A 21998-nucleotide genomic window follows, 5' to 3' on the forward strand; every position below is an offset into this window, starting at 1 on the left:
AAAAAAAAAATGTTTTCAACTCTGTGACAATGCATTTTCCAGATAATCAAAGAGAGTTTTAAAAAACGTTATTTAACTTAGAGGTGCAATATGTAAGAATTGACCACCAACTGCAGGTATAGTGTTGTTAGCTAGTTAGCCCAGTTAGCTGTGCAGCTAGCAGTCTGGACTGGCTGGGAGTTCAGAGAACTAGGAAGAAGAAGAAGAAGAAGAAGAAGAAGAAGAAGGCAACTTTGTTCATCCCTCCTGGTGAAATCTTTGCATTGTGTTATCTTACTTTCACTGTCAAAACATTCTATCTACCAAAGTGTCTGCAAGCAGCATTTTAGGCTGGTGTTAGCAGTAAACAAAGGTCAGAGGTCATTATAAATCAATAGGAATCAAGGGGACCATGAATACCCACATTAAAATGTCATGACAAAGTAGCCAACAGTCGCTCAGATGAGTGGACCAAAGTGTTGGACGGATGACTGACCATCCGTTTGCTGTGCAGAAAACAGCTCAGAGTTGCGCCATATTACCAGCATGCCCCTCATTATCCCAGCTGGAGTCGAGTCTGATAGCCACAGCGGTATGCCTCAGATGATTAGAGTATGGTACAGTGCTCTGTGATATTGTCCTTTACATAATGTTTCAGTCAAACCGGCCGTGGGGCTCTGTTGCTGGTAACTGGTCCATGCTCTGATGTCTGTGCTCTGATGGCCCCTTGGCCTGTATCCAAACCTGCCAATACAGCTCCAGTGTTGTCCCTCTGGAGACACTTGGACCTCCAACACAGTGGCCCCTGTGTCATAGTACCTTTATCATCCAAACAGTGGTGACTGCTTTTTAATGTTTTGGCAATATTGGAACAATGATTTGTAAGTCATTGTTTTAACGAAGGAGGATGATGTGAAACTGACCCCTCTGACTTCTGTCCTGAACTAACCCTCATAAGATAATAAAGTTTTTGTTTGAGCCAAACACCATCACTGCGGATGTCCAGAGCCACAACACTTCAGGAATTTGTTTTAGGAACAGCATGAAAAGAAAAGTATAGGCAACCCTCTCATTTCTCCCTCCAGTGTTGGTGGTTTTATGAAAGCAGCTCTCTCTCCCAACTCCGCCCCACATCTCCCAAACTCTGACTGAACTTTCTTCACTGTGCGTCACTCTCCACTAACCTGGCTTGGACCGAGCACAGGACTGCTCAACTTCTCCTGAAACACGAACAATGGGTTGGCAGGAGCGAGGCTGGCTCGCCTGTGCGAGTTTTCTCGGATTTGTGGCGACGGTGGAGAGCATAACGCGGGGGGAGCTTTTTCCTTTCGGTCCGAGCGCAAGAGACCGGTTAATGGAAGCAGGGAATGACCAGACGCACCGACTCCAGCTGGACAATCCAGTGTTGTTTTATGATGGCTCTTTCAACAGCATCTTTGTAAGTTATAACTTGGTGTAATATCATTGTCATTTTAATACAAACACGTGGGATTTATTGGTCAGGATGGACTGTCCATCGATCTTGCGCAATTGCGCGTACCCTACAAACCTGGGGTAGAAAGTTAGACGTCAAAAGGGGTCAGTAGTTACACCATTAAACAATGCCTGGAAGTTGCAAAACGTATCTGGGCCAGGGTATGACTTTTCTCTGTAGCTCTGGAGTATCTGTAAATATTGATTTATTTATCACACACACTGCTGTGGAATGCAACCCTGAGGTTATCCTTTTACTGTTGACACAAAGAGAGCAGAGTACTCCAGGAACCTCATTTTGCAATCCATCCCAAAAAAACCCTCTACTGATGAGTCTGTGCCACAGAAGTGTGGGGCCAACAAGAGAGACTTACCTGAACAACATTTATACAATCAAAGGGGCTCTATGTAACAAGTTGTAGCAATTTACATGCATGAAAACATTTTTTATTGATCATATGTGAGCTGATTGTAAAATGAGGCATCTGTCTCACTCGGTTGTCCACACAAGCCTGTGGACGATGCGTTGAAGTTGTTTGTGGATTTCTTTGCAACAGACTCGGATGTGATTTTCCTGCCCAGTCCAGAGGATGTGACTTTATGCACACTCTGCTAACAGACAGCAACAGTAGCTAACATTGTGATGGAAACAATAACATAACATAAACTAACTACTCCCTCCCAGCACAACACAGAAAGCCCCTTTAATGGAAATATAATCTAAATATTAATTTAATTAATAATATATAATCAAAACAGTGACTTATCAAAGATTTCATGTGTTTATTATTTGCTGTTCAGTTATCACGTGGAGATGTTAAATGACTTGGAAAAAGCCAACAGCAACATTTAGCTGAAAGCAGCAGCATTGTGTCGGACGGACAAACAGCCCTTTATTCCCTGTGATTCTCCTTTTCAAAGAAAAGTGCTGCATCTCTGTTTTAATTGTGCCGCATGTGGATTATATGCTATCAGAGAGTGATTATGTACCAGCGGTATTTCCTTTGAAAAGCAAGAACTTAACATTTACCTGAACTTCATCCATACTTTGTCAGTCGATCATTTCTTAGGCTTTAATTTCTGAAGTTTTGTCCAGGTGTATTAATTAATAACTGTTAAAAGATCTTCAATCAGTGTTTTAAGAGTCGTTTATGGAGCACGTCACATGCTCAGTCGCACCCGAGGAGCAGATCCATTTGTGGAGATGTAGAGAGTAGAAAAAAAAAGTTGTGGTTAACACATGAGCCTGAGGTTGAGAATAAATATTTAAGTCCCTGTTATAACTATCAGTCTCGGGGGGTTTTCCTCAATGCTGACTACTTCCATCACTCACCACAAACATATTTCTCTACTGCAGCCATAATAGTCTGAGTCTGATTTTTGCTTTTCATTTATGAGACAGTCAACTCTGAACTGTCTGCGCCCTGAAGGCAAACAGTAATGCCTTTCACACCAGACCTGGTTATAGAAAATACATTTTCTCCAATTATTAGGAGGTTTTATTGTCTCCTTCTGAGTGTGATTCATAATCCACAAAACCCTGGTATGTCGGGTTAGCCATTAACCTTAAAAGATCTCTCTCTGTGATACATCTGCCAGATCAGAATCACTGATCATTTTCCCAGCTCTATCTTCAATTTTGGCAGGAAGTTTCTGTAATGACGATTAGTGCGCAATCTTGAGGCTCTCTGGGGCTGCTTGTCAGGGGCAAGGACAGGAAACAGTGTGGCCCGGGCCAGGAATAGTGCTCTTGTTTTCCCCTGGTCAGGAAGTGAAGGAGCCCCATGTGCAGAGTGCCTGTGTGTGAGAGTGTTTCTGACATGAGCCCAGCTTCTCTTTCTTTACAAGCCCTCCATGTGTCCGTGTTAAACCTTAAGTGTGTAAAAATGTGTGTTAAATGGCATTTGTTGTTTGTTCGTTAGCGCTTTTGTGGGGCATGGCAGCTGACTCGGATCATTAGTCTAATGAGTTTGGAATAAAGATCAAAGTGGGTCAGACTGGACTGGGTCAGCCTGAGCAGTGAAACACTTCTTCATGTGTTGTTATCCAGGAGAGTCATGAGGTGTTACAATCATCTCATTTCTTGTTCTCCCCATTATCTTAACGTGCGCTTTTAATTTCAGATCAACACCAATGGTTTTGTTGCCACAGCGGAGCCAACCAGCGAGTCGACATATCTTGGCAAGATGCCCCCAGCGTTCGGCATGATTGCAGCTCTGCAAGGAGACCTGGACACAAGAGACGGTGAGGGCAGAGTATACTTCCGTCAAGACTCCAGTCGTGACGTCCTGCGTCGGTCAGCCGAGATCATCAACAGGGCTTTCCCTGAAGACGATGAAGTCAACCCAACCCACGCTGTGGTGATCACCTGGGTCGATGTCGCTGCCCATGAACCTCACAGCAGAGGAGGTGGCGCCGACAAGAAGGTGAGCATCACATAGTTGTTTAAGTGATCTCTGATGGAACTGATCATTTACGTGCTCTCTAATGTTTAATCACACAGAGAAACACCTTCCAGCTGGTTATTGCATCCCTGGAGACGGCCTCATATGCTATTGTCCTGTACGCGAGGGATGGGATACAGTTCACCTCCACGGCTGCAGAAGGCGAAAGTGTGGTCATGCATGGTGGCTTCAGTAAGGGATTGGTCAAGGGTTTCCTGTTTTCCAGTCAGGGACCATACTACCGCACCACCACCAATGACGAGGCATCCGTCAGAGCTTTAGCAGAGTAAGTCAACCAATGGCCTGAGAAGTTAAGAGCTTAGCTGTGAACTATTGATCACCACTACCACTCGAAGGGTACTCAGTGGAGCGCTCAACACAGCCCCTTTATACTCACTCATAGATACCAGCGACCCAAGTTTTTCTCCAAGATTCATGCATCGAAAATGTCAACCTATCTCACAATGTTAAAGAAAGAGAGAAAAAAATCCTGGATCTGTCCCTTTATCTGGTTCTGCACCAAAGGTTAATGGGGTCTTTTCTGGGCTGAGAACCATGCTCTGTCCAAGTGTTGTGGAAACCTGCTCAGAAGTTTTTGTCTAACCCTGCTGACAAACACACCAACCAACAACAGACACAGTTGAAAACATAACCTACTTAGTGGAGATACTTGATCCTTGACCATTTTGATAATTGATTAATCGGTTTGAGTCATTTTTAACTGCTCTATGAAAGCAAACTGAATATCTTTGTGTTGTGGACAGAGCAAGACATTTGAGGACGTAATCCTGGGCTTTGGGAAACACTGAGAAGTAGATTTACACCAATAAACTATTTGAGTAATCGAACAATCAGTGAAAAGATGAATTGACAGCCCTAGAACACAACTGTAAAGTCTCCTCTCTCCTCACAGGGGCACCAACTCTGGCCTGCGGGGAGTTTGGGTGTACGAGATTGGAACGTCTCCCTATTTTACCAACGTGGCTCCAGGTGAGGTCACTGACCTGCCCACTGAAGCCACACCACAGGGGGCCCCCGAGGGCCGTGAGGAGGCCGCTGATGCAAGGAGACTTGTATATACTGGACAGCAAGTGGAGTACCCTCATTTTGAGTCAGAGGGGGCGCAAATCGAAGTCCACCCAGTTCAGTACCAGCCCCATCAGCCCGGGAACCCAGAAGTGGTGGTGGTGGACGACACAGATATAAATGTAGATGGTGAGTCCACAGCCGTCCATTGCTGGAAGATTATAACTATTTTATTAGCTGTTCCTGTCACGTTCTTACTGTGCTTTTATGTGTTTTCAGTGTTCTCATACAACCTTGGGACATGTGCGAACAACGCTAATAAGTGCTCCCAGTTTGCTGACTGTAAGGACTACTCCAGTGGATACTGCTGCCACTGCAGGCCTGGCTTCTATGGCAACGGGATTCAGTGTGTGGCAGAGGGTAACGTCACGCTTCTGCCTTAAATTGATTGACAGATTGAAACAGCGGGTGAAAGTGTAATCATGTTCACTGCTTTGTGGTAATGGAGAGGAAAGGGGTTTGGTTAAAATGCATATGCAACGTTACCTTGTATGAGATAGACACTGGACACTGGACCTTGAATGTGTTCATTGTTCTTCATTGTGGCAGATATGAAGATATTGGAAAATCAAAACAAACAAAAAAAAAACTACTACAAAAAAGGGTTATGCTAAGGGTTCAGCTGTAGGGTTGCTGTTCTCTGTGACCAGCTTTGATGGTTTTGGTTTGTTTCTGCAGGAAAGCCACAGAGGATGAACGGTAAAGTGTATGGAAAAGTGTATGTGGGCAACTCTCCTTCTCCCGTGGAGTTCAGCAGCAACGATCTCCACTCATACGTTGTGGTAAACGACGGCCGATCCTATGTGGCCATCAGTGACATCCCCTACACCCTCGGGCCCTCACTGCAGCCTCTGTCGGCCCTTGGTGGTGTGATTGGGTGGGCGTTTGCCCTGGAGCAGCCTGGCTTCAAGAATGGCTTCAGCATTATTGGTGAGGAATAGTACAACTTCACTAACAGTATCTGTTGATGTGATACCCAGCAGCTTCTCGTGTGGTTTTCTCATGCTTCACTTGGTTAGTAAATGCCAGAAGTAAAGATTCAGGAGGCAAACAGAAATGTTAATGCTGCCACAGCTGCAGTTCTACTCACTCCGTCCAGCTGAATTCCCCTCACATTACCTCAGCTGAGACAGAAGGCAGTAAGCCAAAGTTCATCCAGGGCCAGGGTCTTAAAGTTAACCTCTTTGTCTCTGTCCTCTATAGGGGGGGAGTTCACACGGCAGGCTGAGGTGACCTTTCTGCCAGGGAATGAGAAGCTGACCATCAGGCAGGAGTTCAAAGGCATCGATGAGCACGACCACCTGGTGGTGAGCACCAACCTGGAAGGCCGGGTCCCTGAGGTGCCTCGCGGCTCCACTGTGCAGATTGAGCGCTACTCTGAGATCTATCAGTACAACAACGACTGTAAGACACAGCCTGAACAGAAAATGTCATCGGGTTGTTTCTCCTGTTTTTTGCACTCTTGGCCAGAGTCTTTTTCTGCCTTTGTAATCATTTATTAACACTAAAGAATCAAGAATGAGAAACTACAATCTTACCTTCCTATCATACCTTCCAGTGATCACCTCATCCTCCACCCGGGACTACGTAGTGAGCCTGCCCGATGGCTCAACTGAAACCAGGATGTATCAGTGGCGTCAGACCATCACCTTTCAGAGCTGCCAGCATGGGGACTCTCTGAGAGACATGAAACAGACTCAGATGCTCAGCGTGGACCAGGTGTTTGTCATGTACGACGCTAATAATGAACTCATCCGGTTCGCCATGAGCAACAAGATCGGGGATGTCAATGGTGAGGTCACAAGGACAATTTTTGTCTTCCTGTTTGGGTCTGTGCTCACTTCCTTCCTGGTGTACAACATATGACATCCTGACCAGGGACAGTTTGACTTAAAGTTGGACTGCTGTTGAATGGTTGAATGAATATTATTGTTGTAACGTTTCATCTGAAATACACCGTTAATTTCCAGGAGGGCAGCCACAGGAGAACGCATGTTTCACTGGAAGACACGGCTGTGACACCAACGCTGTGTGTCGACCTGGAGAGGGAACGCAGTTCAACTGCGAGTGTGCTGCTGGCTTCAACGGCGATGGCCGCACATGTTATGGTAAGAATGATGTATGATATTATACAAAAAAGGGTGAAGTTGCCTCTTGATTCTCACCACTAATATATTTTTTCCTTACAAGTACATCAAACAGTTTCCTCATCTGTTTAGAGACTTCGTTTAATCAACCCCGACTCCCTAAAGCCTTCCTTCCTGGGGAACTTGGCTATCTTGCCAATTAGCAGAGCGAGTCCCAATTGGTAAACAAAGTTTCCTATACTCTCAGACCAGGTTAGCATGTGTAGCGTGCTCCTCGTCCTCAGCCTGGGATGTAGAAAACCAACAGTCTTTTGCATCCAGGACAGGAAGAGCTCTGAGGCACAGACAGTAGAAAGAGGAAGGAAGTATTTCAGACAGATTCCATCTTTAAACATTTGTAATTAAGAAATCTAATTAAGCTCTCTCTTCTGATCTCCTGACATCTGATAACAAAGGACACTGATTTGACAAAGCTGCAGACTTCAGAGCTTCAGACTTTAACTCGGACCTAATGAGGGAGTTATTAGCATACGATAATTGTCTCTCCTCTTTATCAGACATTGACGAGTGCGCAGAGAATCCTCAGATCTGTGGCTTCCACGCTATCTGCAACAACCAGCCCGGGACCTTCCGCTGTGAATGTGAAGATGGGTATCAGTTCGGCAGTGATGGGCAGACCTGCACTGGTAAGTTGCCAAGTACAGTTACTTAGTTCATAAACTTCACCTCGTAGTTGGGATGTACAGGTTCAGACATGAACTGTAAGAAAATGCAATGAAATGTCACGTAGATCAGGACAAACAAGATAAAGTATAACTGACTGATGCAGTGACATGATTCAGAGAAGTTTTAAGGTCAACACTGTGTGCGTCACCATCTTTGTGTAAATATGTGTGTCTGTGTGTTCATCAGGCCTCGGCTCACTTAATTAGACTGCATCAGGATACTTCAGAGTCTTTAAAAAGTCATAAAAAGGTTTACAAGATTAGCCTGACTACAATTTTCCTCTCTAACTTCTCTGGTCTCCGGCTGGTTTTTCACCTGCTGTAACCCACACATATTAAAGGAACAGTTCAATGTTTTGGGAAAGGTGCTTATTTGCTTCCTTGCCGGGAGTTAGATGAGAAGGTCCAGATGCAAAATTTTAAGTTACAACCAGCCAGTTAGCGTAACTTGGCATAAAGACTTGAGGAAGAGGGAAACAGCGGGCATATTTCCCAAAATTACGAAAAGCAACTGCTTCAAAGTTTAAAATGACGTCTCGTTTTTTTGACGTCTTCTAACATATCAGGATCTCATCCTAAGTGTTTCATACCGAAATAAATGAACAGTATTTCCCTGGTCTTCTTCTCCTCAGCGGTTGACCGACCTGTGGACGCCTGTGAAGAAGGCACTCATACTTGTGACATTCCTGAGCGCGCTCAGTGCAGCTACACTGGAGGCTCGTCCTACATCTGCTCCTGCCTGCCAGGGTTCGCCGGAGATGGAAGAGTCTGCCGAGGTACCTCACACAGACACTAAATATACGTTTGTTGAATAAACTGCTTTCAGTTTGTACAGAATGTATATTTATTGCCTCTAATTCACATCCACCAGCATACAGTGTTCACATTGTATATTACAAGTAATTCATTTATGTACATTGCTCTATCATAACATAAGACTTACAGGACCGTATCACTGGTTTTGTCTTAAGTTTAAAGGATGATCTGTTACATTTCAGTCATCCGCAGGTTTCTATTCATTTCAGTAAAGATCAACTTACAGACTTGTAACTTTATAAAGGCAGTCAGATGCTGGACAGAGGTGTGATGATGCATTTGAAGGCAGGGGATCCTTGTCTTTTTAATGTGATGTTTTTTGGTATGTTGTTTATTTATGTGTCTGGACCGACTATGCAGCAGCTCTGATTCACCAGCTGCTGCCTCTGCTTTGTCGGTTGAAAGTAAAAAAACAAACAGTGATTTGAATTAATTAATTAAAAATCAATAGTTTTATCAATTCAAATTATAATTTGATTAGAATTAAACACTGTAAAACTCTTTATTTATCCCCGTCGCAAACTGGCTTCATACGTTTGTTTGTGTGGGAGAATGTGAAACTGAGATTTGAGCGTTTGCTGCCAAAGACCTCAGCACTCGTGAACGATGCTATCAGGGAGTGATTGTCGAGGAGGATAAAAAAATAAGCTGAGGAGGACATTGTGAAAATTATGTGATTTTAGTAGCATCTGGCAATGATCGAGTGTCAGTGTTGTTTCACTTACAAATACGGTTTTCCAGACAATTCTTTCTTGCAGATGACTTCATCATGTGATGATGACTAAGTTAAACAAACATGGCTCAGTCCAGTAATAGAGTTGGCAGTAATGTGAAGTGTTTCTGGTCAGCTGAATGTAAAACCAGCAGGATTGTCCTTTACTTTAAGGCCCTAATTTTTAAACCATCTGCTCAGGACTGGAGGAGGTGAGATTTCTGACATTATACATCTGCTGTGATTGAACACTGAAACATGAAAAGCAGATGGGAATTTAAAGCTGGGGTCGGTAAGATTGGAGAAACAGCAAGAGCAAGCTACAATTTGAAACTATCCAACCACAAAAATCCCACCCGCTCCCTGTAGGCCTCCCTTCAGAGCCATGTTCAACAAGCTCTCCTAGCTGTTTTAGTCTAATAAATACATATATGAATAACTCTATTAAATGCTACAATCATGTAGACACAAGCAAAACAGTGGTCATGAACGAACCCAAGTCTTAAAAGGCTACCCTGCGCTGCAGTTAATAGGTCTGCAGGCAGGCTGGTACATACTGTAGGTACTGCTCTTGCTGACAGGTGAGTATTTCTTACATATTGCACTTTTAACATGTGGAGGTCTTCAGACAGCGTGTAGTTTTTTTTGGCTGGGAGCGCTCATTCATAGTTTCCATTCTTTCCACGCCTTTGCTTGATGCTCTGCACTCTGAGGACAGTTATGGGCACAGTGTAGATCTCTGACCGTAAAAGGACGCAACAAATGCAGAAAACCTTCGTAGTGTTGATAACTGATTCTTCTCTGTCCTCGCTCACCCTCTTCTGTCTGCCTGCAGACATAGACGAGTGCCAGCCAGGCAGGTGCCATCAGGACGCTGTTTGTTATAACACCCAGGGATCATTTACCTGCCAGTGCAGGTCAGGTTACTATGGCGACGGCTTCTACTGCTCTGCAGGTAAGTCTTTTTGAATGACACCTCTTTTTTTGACAAGCAAACCCAATATCCTGCTTGAACAGAGCATCGTTGTCTGTCGACTTCATTTTATATTCAGTCTGTGCTGCCAAAAGTTTATTTTTGGAGTATGTCGGGAGGTTCAGGTGGTTTGTGTGACAGTTTTCTCTGATTTAGTTGCAGACTCGATAATAGAAAAATTGAAAACGGATCCTTTTCATTCTCAGCATTGTTTATTCCACCCATCTGGACTAGAAGAGTGTTTGGAAATGAGTTCCCCGCCAGAGTATATCAGTGCCAGCTGGAACCTGTTTTTCATTTTCTACTGGATAGCAAAAGGAATTTGTCGTCTTACGAGGGATGTGGGTGTTTTTGTGTAGCCGGATTTTAAGCAGAAGACAAAAGGAGGCATGAATGAGCTTATGAATAAGTTTGTGACATTGCCGTTATCAGTGTTCACTCTGGTGCTTATGTTTCTCTTTAGAGAGGACAAAAACACAATGTGAGACCCACAGAGACAGCATCCAGGGTGTTGGCCCACGGGGCCCCCGACCTCCCGTTGGGCAGTATATCCCTACATGTGATGAGAATGGTGCCTATGAGCCCATGCAGTGCCACGGCAGCACGGGACACTGCTGGTGCGTGGACCGAAACGGACAGGAAATTCCCGGGACTCGCTCTGGGCCTGGCAGCAGACCAATGTGTGAGTACATCTCATGTGTTTAACACCGGACAACAAAAGATCACACTCTCTTTTACTATGTATTAAAAGACCAAATGGAGGCTTTGAAGAAGTTTTTGTTGAACAGGAAACAGTTTCACTGCTATAATGACCCCTGATTTTCCTATATCCTGTAGGTATCGACCATGGCGGCGTGCCACCACCTGTTGGACCCACCCCTCGACCCGATGTCCACCCACTTCCTCCGGGAACACACCTGTTGTTTGCCCAGAGTGGCAGGATAGAGCACGTCCCACTAGACGGTCATGATATGAAAAAGGAGGATGCCAAGCCTGTCCTCCACCTGCCTGTAAGTCTTTTTAAATAATTGTGTCTTGTAGGGCCGGGTAATATATTGATGTCATGAAATTAGGTTATATATTCAACCAAGGTTTGTCAGCCAATAGTATAAAGTCGTTGGTATCACGTGGTATCTGTGTTTTGTCAGCGATCAACAGTCTTGGTAGTTGCCAGTTTGTGGGGAAAAAAGCGTAAGAATGCTTGAGTTCTACATTACGTGCTCAGCATACCTTAATGTTAGCTCTCTAGCATTGGCAACATTAACATTAGCTAGTGTTAGCAATGTTTTTTGTGGTTTGAACAGGAGTTGGGACATTTTTTTTGGGGGGGGGCACATTAACCCTATCATGTCTACAATCCTTATTTCTGAGAGATTTTAAAAGGCTTTTCTGTTTATGAGTCATGTCATAAAAGGGAATTATTCTTTGGATTTTGTTCTGTTCATGACAAATGAAATGCTGATAAGATCTTAGACCAGTGGTTCTCAACTTTTTTCGGGTCACAACCCCCAGAATAATCAGGTTAGTGTTCAGGACCTGCCTCCAACATCCTGAAAGTACCAAAATGAAAAAGGAGGGGTGCTTATGTGTGTATCCAATCAGAACTCATTTGCACACACACTTTGACCATCACCAACACAAACAAAAATCAGTTTTAAGGTAGTTTACATGGTACAGGCAATGTAATGAAAAACAATTCCCAGTCTCCCAGTCAGTCAGTCTAAAGTTTGTTATTTTATCTTTTTCTCCACAACCATCTGGCGACCCCTGCAAATTAACTGGAAATTAACCCGACCCCCAGGGTCAGAACCAACGTCATAGACGATCATAGCCGTACAATATAACAATCACAATGTCAAGTCAGGACTTCTTAGTAACATTCAGGAAAACAATCAAAACGTTACAGTATGTTTGGACTTTTCATTCGTGAACACAACATCAGTTCAGCCTCTTATACAAGTTGCCCTCTTGCTGGTAATAACACTTGTATTCTGGCTCTGCCATTTCCCCATCTGCTTCATGCGTTCAAGGCCTGCACTTTATTGGAGGCACATGGCGACATTCACACTAATTACTAACATCAGTCTGACATCTTTGGGACTGCAATTTGCATTTCTTGTTACGCTGATTTCCAAACCAGCTGGTCTGAAGTCTGCTGGAGTTGCTCAGTGTGTGGCTCTGTTTGTTTGGATTTATGTCTAGACGCTAATGTCAAAAAACACATCTGCTTTTTGTTTTTTTGTCTCTGACCAGTCGTGTTTGAGTAAAGTCAGCTTCAAAGATTGTTGGTTTGTTGACCCTTCTGCAGGAGAAGGTAATCATTGGAGTGGCCTATGACTGTGTGGAGAAAATGGTCTACTGGACTGAAATCACATCTCCCTCGATCAGCAAGGCGAGCATTCAGGGGGGAGAGCCGACTGAGGTCATTAGATCAGGTAGCGTTACTATTATCCTTCTATCCACTGCATCTCTTTCATTTTCAGCCAGTTTTAAAAGAAACTGATCAGCAAACTGTGACCTGTCAACAGATTTGGACAGCCCAGAGGGTATCGCCATCGACCATTTGGGACGAACTCTGTTCTGGACGGACTCTGTGAAGGATCGCATCGAGGTGGCCTCTTTGGACGGGTCTCAGCGACGTGTCATCATAGACTCGGATCTTGTCAATCCCCGTGCTATCATCACTGACCCTCCCAACGGGTGTGTGTTGTTTCATAACAATTGTTTGATAACATTTGCTATAGGTAAACTCATCCTTTTTCAGATCTGACTGGGCAGTATGCATTTAAAAATTAATAATATGAAGTTTGGCGTAACCGAACAGTCTCCACAGCAATGTGCCAGCGCTGGAGAAAGGTCTGGCCGCAGCTAATATCATTATGCTATATGGAAGATGGATATATATGGGCTGTTTTTATTTCTTTAAACCGATCACAATTGTCTTTAGAGGCGCTAAACCCATGATGCAGTAGCGTTGCCCCAGAAAATGGTGTCAGGAGATCTCGTTTTGCATGTGGAGAGGAGAGCCCAGGCATTAAAATGGCTAAAACTAACTTATTTAGATTCCTACTGTTAGGGACCAGGTTAGGGTTAGGGTGACTGACCATTTTCAATGTATAGGTTGCCAGCTCCGAAGTTGTCCTGTAGAGAATGGCATGAAATAGTCAATGGCAGGCTTATACCCACAGTTTGTGTTGATATCATTACATATTACAAATGATCAGTTCTTGGTACTCAGGAGAAGCTTATCAACACGTTTGACTAGCTACTGTCACTAGCTACTGTCAAAGGTGCAATATGTAGGCATTTTAGTTGAAAACATTTATAAATTAACTCAAATCATCAACAGAATGTGAAGACATAAGAAATTATTTTTTTGTTAAGTCAAAAACATGTATATACTGTGTAGCAGATATATCTACTGAAGTTAGCATGCTAACCAGCTAGCCCCAGCCTGTTCTTTTTCACAATACCAGTCCGAGCTGCCACTCCAGACGCTAGCTAACTGAGCTAACTAGCTGATGGCAGCTACAGTTAATGGTCACTCTGGTGGAGGCAGATATATACACTTACATATATACACTTACATATAGCACCTTTGAATAATCAAATTCATTGGCGAAAGAATATTCTTTATGATTTGATTAGTTTGATAGTAAACTGACTCTCCACCTGTCCTTACAACAGTAATCTGTACTGGTCCGACTGGAACCGCGACGCCCCAAAGATCGAGACCTCTTACATGGACGGCTCCAACAGAAGGGTGCTGGTTAAAGACGACCTCGGCTTGCCAAACGGCCTGACTTACGACCCTCAGAGCTCGATGCTCTGTTGGGCAGATGCAGGTACTGTGGATTTCAGACGGATGACTCACGTATGAAATGATGTCTGCCTTGTGATCAGCAGTAATCTCTCACCTGCAGGCACACATAAAATGGAGTGCACGCATCCTGCCCGGGGTGACCGCAGACAGATTATGGAGGGGATTCAGTACCCCTTTGGAATCACGTCCTTTGGGAAGAACATCTACTACACTGACTGGAGGAGGTTCGACTTTCTGTACTTTGTTATCCAATGACAACATGTGGAACTGCTTCAGAGTTCCAGTGAATTTAAATCCTGGCATGCTTTATGTTTGTTTGTTTGTTTAATACCAACGCAATTATTGGTTTAAAGGAGGTTGGCAAAAGTTTTGAATTACACCACATTGGAATGTAGAGCATCAAAGACATAATTCAGGCTTTATGGTCCACTGTGCCATGTAAGAGCTCAAGTCTGTTACGGTAGAGGAAGGAGAGGGGAGGTCAGAGGTCAGAAAGCTCCCCACACTTCAAGCGTGGGCCCTTGATGTCCCTCCTGACTCAAACACTCCTTCTCTGAAGACTGTTGAGCTTTCTTCCCACGCGGACGATCCTGTATGTTAGCCACAGCAAAAAAAGCGGGGGTGGGGGCATCTATTTGTGTGTGTTGGGTGAGGAAGCATCTCAAAAAGTGGCAGCTGCTTGCAATTTCTCAGCCTCAGCGTCTGTGAGTGACCTGCTCAGGGCCTCCCTCTGATCTCTCCAGGGCTGCAGCCCTGCTGGAGACGGTTGAGAGGTGGTGGTGGAGGTGGAGGTGGTGGTGGAGGCGCACAAACTATGTCAGTTATGGCTGGGAAAACCTACACTAACCCTTACTCATGCTTACAGACTTATATACAAAAACACAGGGAGGCAGGATGCTAACATTATTCAAGCTGGGGTAGACTGGATTGCTAAACTCTGACTGTGTTTACAACAGGGATGCAGTGGTTGCTGTGGACCGCTACACTGGCAAGGAGTCAGACCAGTTCCAGCCTCAGAAACGAACCAAGCTATATGGGATCGCCACAGCCTACGCCCAGTGTCCTTCTGGTAAATAAGGGCAAAATATTTACCATGAATTCCTCTGTGTGCTAAAAAACTAAAACTAAATGTTTACTCTTGAAGAATTGTTTATTGATTTTTTTCAAAACCTACTCTCAAAGAAAAAAATGGTCTTAAACACAAACATCTTCCCTCCAATTATATTACGTAAGTTCCATATAAAGGGCCACATTTAATGCAAAGTTTTTCTATCATGTTGAGTCATTTGTATAAATTATTTAACTAGGTGTATGATCTTAGGGAGATTAACCAATAATTAACACTTATAAAACACTTTGTTTTTATGGAGAAGTTCATCTTAAAAGAGCAATATGTATGAATTTTAATTGATAAAGTTTAAAAAGAATATTAAGATTATTAGCAGATTGTGAGGAAATAAGACGTTTGACCTCATGATGTCTGTGTATTGTGTTGCAGAAGTTAGCATGCTAACCAGCTAGCTCTGGCCCGTCCCTGTCTAAAGCTCCTGTGCTGAGAGTGTAAACATCACACTCCCCTGGTTCTCTGAACTCTGAACAATTTTTCAAATGTACCCGTCCTAGCGTTTCTCTGAAGTATGACTGTTGGTGCTGCTGTCAAATTAATACCCAAAACAAACAGGGGGCAGCATATCACTAGACTAACCGCTAACTGCTGCTAACTGTAGCTGTCATTAGCTAGTTAGTCCAGTTAGCTGTGCAGCTAGCAGTCCAGACTGGTAGTTAGCGGACCAGGGGAGTTTTGGTGTTTACATCACTAGCACAGAAGCATTGAACCAGGACAGGCCGGGGCTAGCTGGTTAGCATGCTAACTCCAGTAGATACCTCTATAATACAATACATAGACACCTCAACTGTTATATCTTCATATTCTGTTTACAGTTTCAGTTAAATTTTGAATGTTATATTTTGCCACTTTAATTTAATCAGTTATTGAATGTATTCACATTGACTCAACATGATAGAAATTCTTTGCACTAAATGTGACACTTTACTTCTAACTTATGTAATAAAATTAGATGCCCGGGGTTATCTTGGCTTTGCATCTAGCACTGATGTACCGCAGCATTAAAGAGCCATTCCTAGAAATAGCATGACCCTTGGATATCTGGGGGTTTATCTCCGGAGTCAGACTTATCATCCATTCCCTTTACTCCTCAAGACTTAGCAACCCAGTTTTTTGACCTTACTGCCCTCCGTAAATAATTCTGAGTGCAAGCTAAGAACAAGGAAAATCCCAGGTTCACTCCTCGACCTGAAAACAACAGGAGTTCTGCAGCCAGTATCCATCATTAAGTGAATCAGTGACTGATGTTACTGTGCAGCACCAGGCCTCATCCTCCCTTCTAGATAAGGCTGCATGCATTATGCAAGCCAGGGAATGTGGAGCCAAGGGAGAGGGGCCTCCGACATCTGGAGTTTGCTATGTGTTTCAGTGAAGTATGTATATATCTGTTGAACAAACAGTGAATGGACTGTTTCCTGCAGCTCCCAGCTACGGTGGCTTATGTTTTATACAAATGGCCTGGAATGTCCCGCATTAATAAGAGTTTGTATATATTTTTTTTCCTTCCGCCAGGACAAAACTACTGTGCTGTGAACAACGGGGGCTGCACCCACCTCTGTTTAGCAACCCCTGCCGGACGCTCCTGCAAATGTCCCGACAACGCAGTGGACGTGGGCTGTGTGGAGAGAGACGGCGTGTACTGAGAGAAGGAGGCTGAGCTCTGAGAGTTGACACTGTTTGGATGTTTGACCGCAAAATTAGGAGCACTCAGCATTACTAAACTATAGCTGCTGAAAATGCCACTGAAAACCCCGAGGTGAACTTACTGTGCCTTTTATCGCTCAGTCTTATGCTTATCTACATTTTTACGTTTCCCATTGCCTCATAAATAAATTCAAGAAATTGTAAAATCACGACTGCCTTCGAGGATTGTAAATAAAAACACGATTATTTTGTCTTTTCCTGAGTGCACATAAACTGAGAATAAAGCTCAAGGGATTCATAATTTAATGTGAAATTCATCACAGCAACGCATGACATCATCTCATGTGAGTTGTGTTACACTGTGGCATGTTCAGATAAGCTCATCTCATGGAAGTATTATTGTGGAGTGTGACTAGTGTCTGTACGAGCTGGTGGGATGAGTTTACATGCTGGGCAGCAAAAGAATAAACATTTTTCTAACATGTTGGTCTGTGGCTTTGGTGTGATAATAGTGACACTGTGTGTTTGGTGGAAGTAATTACAAGTCAAGCTTGGCAGAGTAAACCTTGAGAATAGGGAATACCTTATCGTGTAGAGTGCCTACCATGGTTTATAAAATGACCTGTCTGAGGTAAAAAATGTAGAATATTAAAATTTTGTAAGGTTTTATTCATGGTCCATAAAATGGGAGTTGAAGACCTCAGATTAATCATGAATTACTTTAAAATTATAGTATTTTCATCTCCTTTGTCATATATTATATATTACTGTAAGATTTTCCACATGAGTTTACCTGAATAACTGGCTGGTGCGTGTGTGGTGAAACGTCACACAGGGTGGATTTAATAATCCTTGACAATGTGGACTACTGACCAGCCCTATCATGTTGCTATAAAGTAATCCAGTAACCTGTAACCTGCTTCAGGTGCTGTAAAAGAGCCATTTGGTTTGTTGCTCTCACGTGGCCTATTTTCAAATTGCAATGTGTCAATAGGATGACGTCTGTGCTTTGTTAATATGAAGCTGCCTCCCCCGCAGTCTGTACGCTGCCGCAAAAAGGGAGACACCTGCTGACGTCAGTGGTGCATTAAGGGGCTCTTTAAAAACTCGGAATATGTTAGATTTAACACAGGAGTTGTAACTTTGTTAAAACCACAACATTCATGTCAGGGTTATGATCACACTTTAATTATTGATTGATGATGCTGATTTTAATGTGCATACCAAATGACATTAAAAGTGAAAATGCTTCATCGTCCTGAAGGCCAAACTGATGTCATCAAATTGCTTGTTTTGTCCGACAATCAATCCTGCAGTCCAAAGATGGCAAATCCAAAGATGTTTATCACAAGACAAATAAAAGTAGCAAATCCCTGAGAAATGAATTAAATGATTAACTATTTAGCATACTGAGAGAAGGCCTAGTTTCCAAACACAAACTTATGAAATCCATTCTTCATACCAAAACAAAAAGGTGTATACTGTTAACTGTGAACATTATGAGTTTAGCTCTTAAGATTTATTAATGTCTCATTGAACAAAAAGTAAATGTGATGCGTGAGTAACCATTTGTCTTGTGTGTGGTTTATTAATGAAATACTAAACCAATAAGCAAACAAATGACACATATTGATAAAACAACAATGAGTTTGGGCTAGCATTGTGCCAGTTTGTGCCTCTATCGTGGTGTAATCGCAGATTTACAGAGATTCTTCAAACGCACCACCGGTCCTAAACGAACTGTATTGATTGATTGGGGAATTAGTTGTGTGTTGTCCAATAGGAAGACAAACAGGAGTCAGTGGGCGTGTCACCGGCTGTCAGCGGTCATTAGCACCGTGAGTGACCTGACCCTCGTATTTGTCTGCAAGGACTATTTTGCCCTGGACAACACAGATAAAAACAGATAAATTAGTCTTTTGGATAAATTCTTCCAGAATTTTGTGAGACAGCTGCCTTTCATTTTAACATGTAATCTAAATGTATGTAGGTCTAGTTACCTCTCTGTCAAAATGACTTAAAAAACACAAATAAAACGACATACCAGCAGGAAAATGTGTCAGTCCCTCACATTCTGGGAGGTTCCTGCAGGCAGGGAAAAGGGCGGTATTGTGCGGGGATTGTCTTGCAGTCAGTGCTGAGGGCAAAATAACACAGAGCGGGCTGCTGGACGAAGGCTAGCGTTAGCTGCTTTAATTCATGGGAAACGAAGGTATGTATGACAATGAACTCTTCCCACTTAGAGTTGTATATTCTGAATCTAACAAAGGAGCAGCGATAGCAGAAGCATTCATTGTGTCTGTAGAGGCCGGTAACGATGTGTCCGCTTGTCTCTGCTCACAGTTGTGACAGCTGCCATACGATGCGATGCAACAACCAGCAAAACAGCCACCGCTGTGGTTGTTTAAAACATAACTAACATTGCGGAAGATTAATTTTGTTGATTAACACAAGTTGCAGGACACATTAGATATAGCGGCTCTGAGGCTAATATCGCATTTATGCAAATATTATGGTTGAAATTATCGAGCTATCTCGCTGCCGCTTGTGGTCAAGCTAGCTAGACCAACGGCCATAACCATTGGGAAACCCTTTCAAAATAAAACACGAATTGTTTTCTTAAGTGAAAGATGCCTTCAATGGGCAATATAAACTATGAAAAATGTAGTTTGATTCACATAATTGATATCAGTGACAAATACGTCATACTAAGTTTATGAAAGTAACCTTGCTTGCTTCCTTTAAAAGAATATAAATGTATTTATCCCCCCAAATCATGGCTTGATGCTATTATTTAAGTGACAATTTAATTTCCTTGTTCATCTTATGTAAGAAATAGAAAAAGTATAGAATATTTAAATAAGTAGATTCCGGTATGTAAACGTACAAAATAGTTTGAAATCATTTCAAGGTAACCCTTTTAACATTTGAGATGACAGCTGATTTCACGGTTTGCCCTCTTATCTAAAAGATATGTCACTTTAAATCAGAGAAGATAACTGTTTAACAAGTGACCTATAAAGCATTTTAACTTTCTGGGTCAATCATTTTATGCCCAGTTTAGGGCCCAGCTTTTATATGGTGCATGGTGGTAATCACCTCACTGCTGATTAAAACATTTTGATTTATGTAAGTCAGACATAACATACAAATGTAAGTGTGACAACTAAATGGCCCTACATTCAAATTTATCCACTTTAAACACCTTTCACTGAGATTTTCTTCTACATTTGTGTATATGTTTACATGAAAATGACAAATTAATAGAACGAAAAACAAGATATATTATTACAATGCCGTAATCGTCTAATTGAAATGTTTTATTTGTGTTTGTAGTGAGATTACCATCTTAAGTGTATTAGCCTCCAGTAACCAGTGAGATGCTTTTATTTTGAAAACAAACCCCTTACCGGAAATGAGTTTCCTCAACCCGCCTGAAGGTTTGACGCAGGTTGTCAGACACCTAGCTAGCTAGCTGAGCGTGTAGCTTCAGTCCGTTTTGTTTTGGTTATGCTACAGTGGGTCAGGCTCGTTTGGCAGAAGTTTCAGGTTCAAGTCAAGTGCAAGTGCGTCACACACAGCTGTCAATATCTCTTGAGTTGCACCCGCGAAAGTTTTATTGGCAGGTATCGTTACCTCTGTTGTGCTAACACCTTGACACTTTGTATTTTTTCTGCAGAGGCACAATTTTAAAAGTGGCAGAGCAGCGCCGTGAATCATGAATCTGCTATGAGTGACTCAGGAGGACAGCTGGGGCTTCGTTCGCTGCTGCCCGGGGCACTTTCAGCGACCTGGAAGATCAGGAAGGAAACCAGCAGGAGAATCTTGTCATTCCTGACTTCCTCAACGCCCTGACTGGTGCTGTACCTGGAGGTGTGGAAGACATGGCCAGTCCACAGCAGACTGAGCTGGCATACGCGTGGGAAAAGTACATGGACTGTAGACTGCAAGGAGCTGATCTGCAGGTAGGAGCCGGTGTGATACAGGCTCAGCTCAGGGGCTTTGTCTGAGTGCTTACTTTTCATTTCCACGACTACAAGGCAGTGGTACTGGAGATGAAGATTCAGGAAATCTTATTAGGAAGGTCTTCAATACATTTATGTATATCTTTGTCTGTTAGGATGGTGTCAAAGTATTTGTATTTATCATCTTTAAGTTGCAAAACTGGTTGTACATGATCATAAATAAAAGCAAATTATGCTTAATACAATTTGTAAATATAGCCCACTCTGGCACTCTGTTAAGAAGTTTGATTCGAGCCACCAGAATCCAGATATTTAATCCTCACTGCATCTAAACAGTTGTAGGTAGCTTGTGTCGCTCGATTCCAAGCTAAATAAAATGTCCACTAAGTTAATTTCAATCCAACAATAGCAAACATTGTTCAGATACATTCCTTTAGTCTGCTACTTGTTGTTCAAAAGTTACCTTCCTGTTTTTGTCTCGGCTGTCCCACAGTGAGTGACCCTGAACTAGAAGTGGCTTCTGCAAAATGCTGATGGTGTTAGATTGTGAAAAAAAAAGGCATCACACAAATTTCTTAATAGACAAATCAATGAAGAATATCTGGAGTTTAGAAGTAAAAATAGAAATTAGCACATTTATGGCTAAAACTAATTACAGATGTCTGTTTTTGTAAGATTTCCACCTTATAATCAGAGAAGATTGTCTTCATATTTAACTTATTTTGTGCAGAAGTAGACATAATTGTATGAGGAGGTAACCGCAGTCTGGAAAGTTGTTCTGTCATTGTGCTAGGAGCAAGCAGTAAAAATAACTCTGAACAAAAACGATTTCCCGCGATGCTTGGGACATGTCTTGAATCCTCTTCAGCATCCTGGAGGTCCCCAGATGTTACCTTTTAGAGGCAGACATTTAACTAACATACACACACACACACACACACACACACACACATACAAGCATGGACCGGCAGTGAGTCACTGCACAGAGGTGGAGGCAGGTGTAAACCACAGCTTGCTTATTACCAGTGTTGTGCAATTGCACTTTTGTCTCTGTGTCGGCGTTTCAGAGAAGTGAGTGGTGGTGGTTCTGAAATCTCTATCAGGCCACTGCAGCTCTTTTCTCTCCCCCCTCCTCCTGCTGTCAG

At 42.9% G+C, this 21998-nt stretch overlaps 2 protein-coding genes across 10 annotated transcripts in view; both read left to right on the forward strand.

Moving 5' to 3' along the window:
• Nucleotides 1–1126: 1126 nt before the first annotated feature.
• On the forward strand, nucleotides 1127–17370 carry nid1a (nidogen 1a). The gene is made up of 20 exons (XM_084376200.1): nucleotides 1127–1417; nucleotides 3576–3878; nucleotides 3956–4182; nucleotides 4810–5111; nucleotides 5202–5342; nucleotides 5661–5912; nucleotides 6186–6386; nucleotides 6541–6774; nucleotides 6953–7090; nucleotides 7627–7755; nucleotides 8427–8570; nucleotides 10158–10277; nucleotides 10759–10977; nucleotides 11133–11305; nucleotides 12604–12730; nucleotides 12824–12995; nucleotides 13983–14140; nucleotides 14219–14342; nucleotides 15075–15187; nucleotides 16757–17370. The coding sequence occupies exons 1-20, from the start codon at nucleotides 1214–1216 to the stop codon at nucleotides 16885–16887; spliced, it is 3612 nt and encodes a 1203-aa protein (XP_084232326.1). The 5' UTR covers nucleotides 1127–1213; the 3' UTR covers nucleotides 16888–17370.
• Nucleotides 17371–19025: 1655 nt separating this feature from the next.
• The window catches only part of lyst (lysosomal trafficking regulator), a 67501-nt gene continuing 64528 nt past the window's right edge, over nucleotides 19026–21998 (forward strand). For 8 of the 9 annotated variants that reach the window (XM_084375722.1, XM_084375728.1, XM_084375727.1 and 5 more), the window contains exons 1-2: nucleotides 19026–19100; nucleotides 20568–20853. In XM_084375722.1, coding sequence (XP_084231848.1) covers nucleotides 20773–20853 — 81 coding nt within the window. In that variant the 5' untranslated portion in view covers nucleotides 19026–19100; nucleotides 20568–20772. Of the gene's footprint in view, nucleotides 19101–20352; nucleotides 20455–20567; nucleotides 20854–21998 lie in introns of those variants that run through there. The other variant, XM_084375725.1, reaches the window with a different exon arrangement.

This window comes from Pagrus pagrus (genome assembly GCF_965226575.1).
Source record: "Pagrus pagrus genome assembly, chromosome: 15".
Taxonomy (NCBI): Eukaryota; Metazoa; Chordata; class Actinopteri; order Spariformes; family Sparidae; genus Pagrus; species Pagrus pagrus.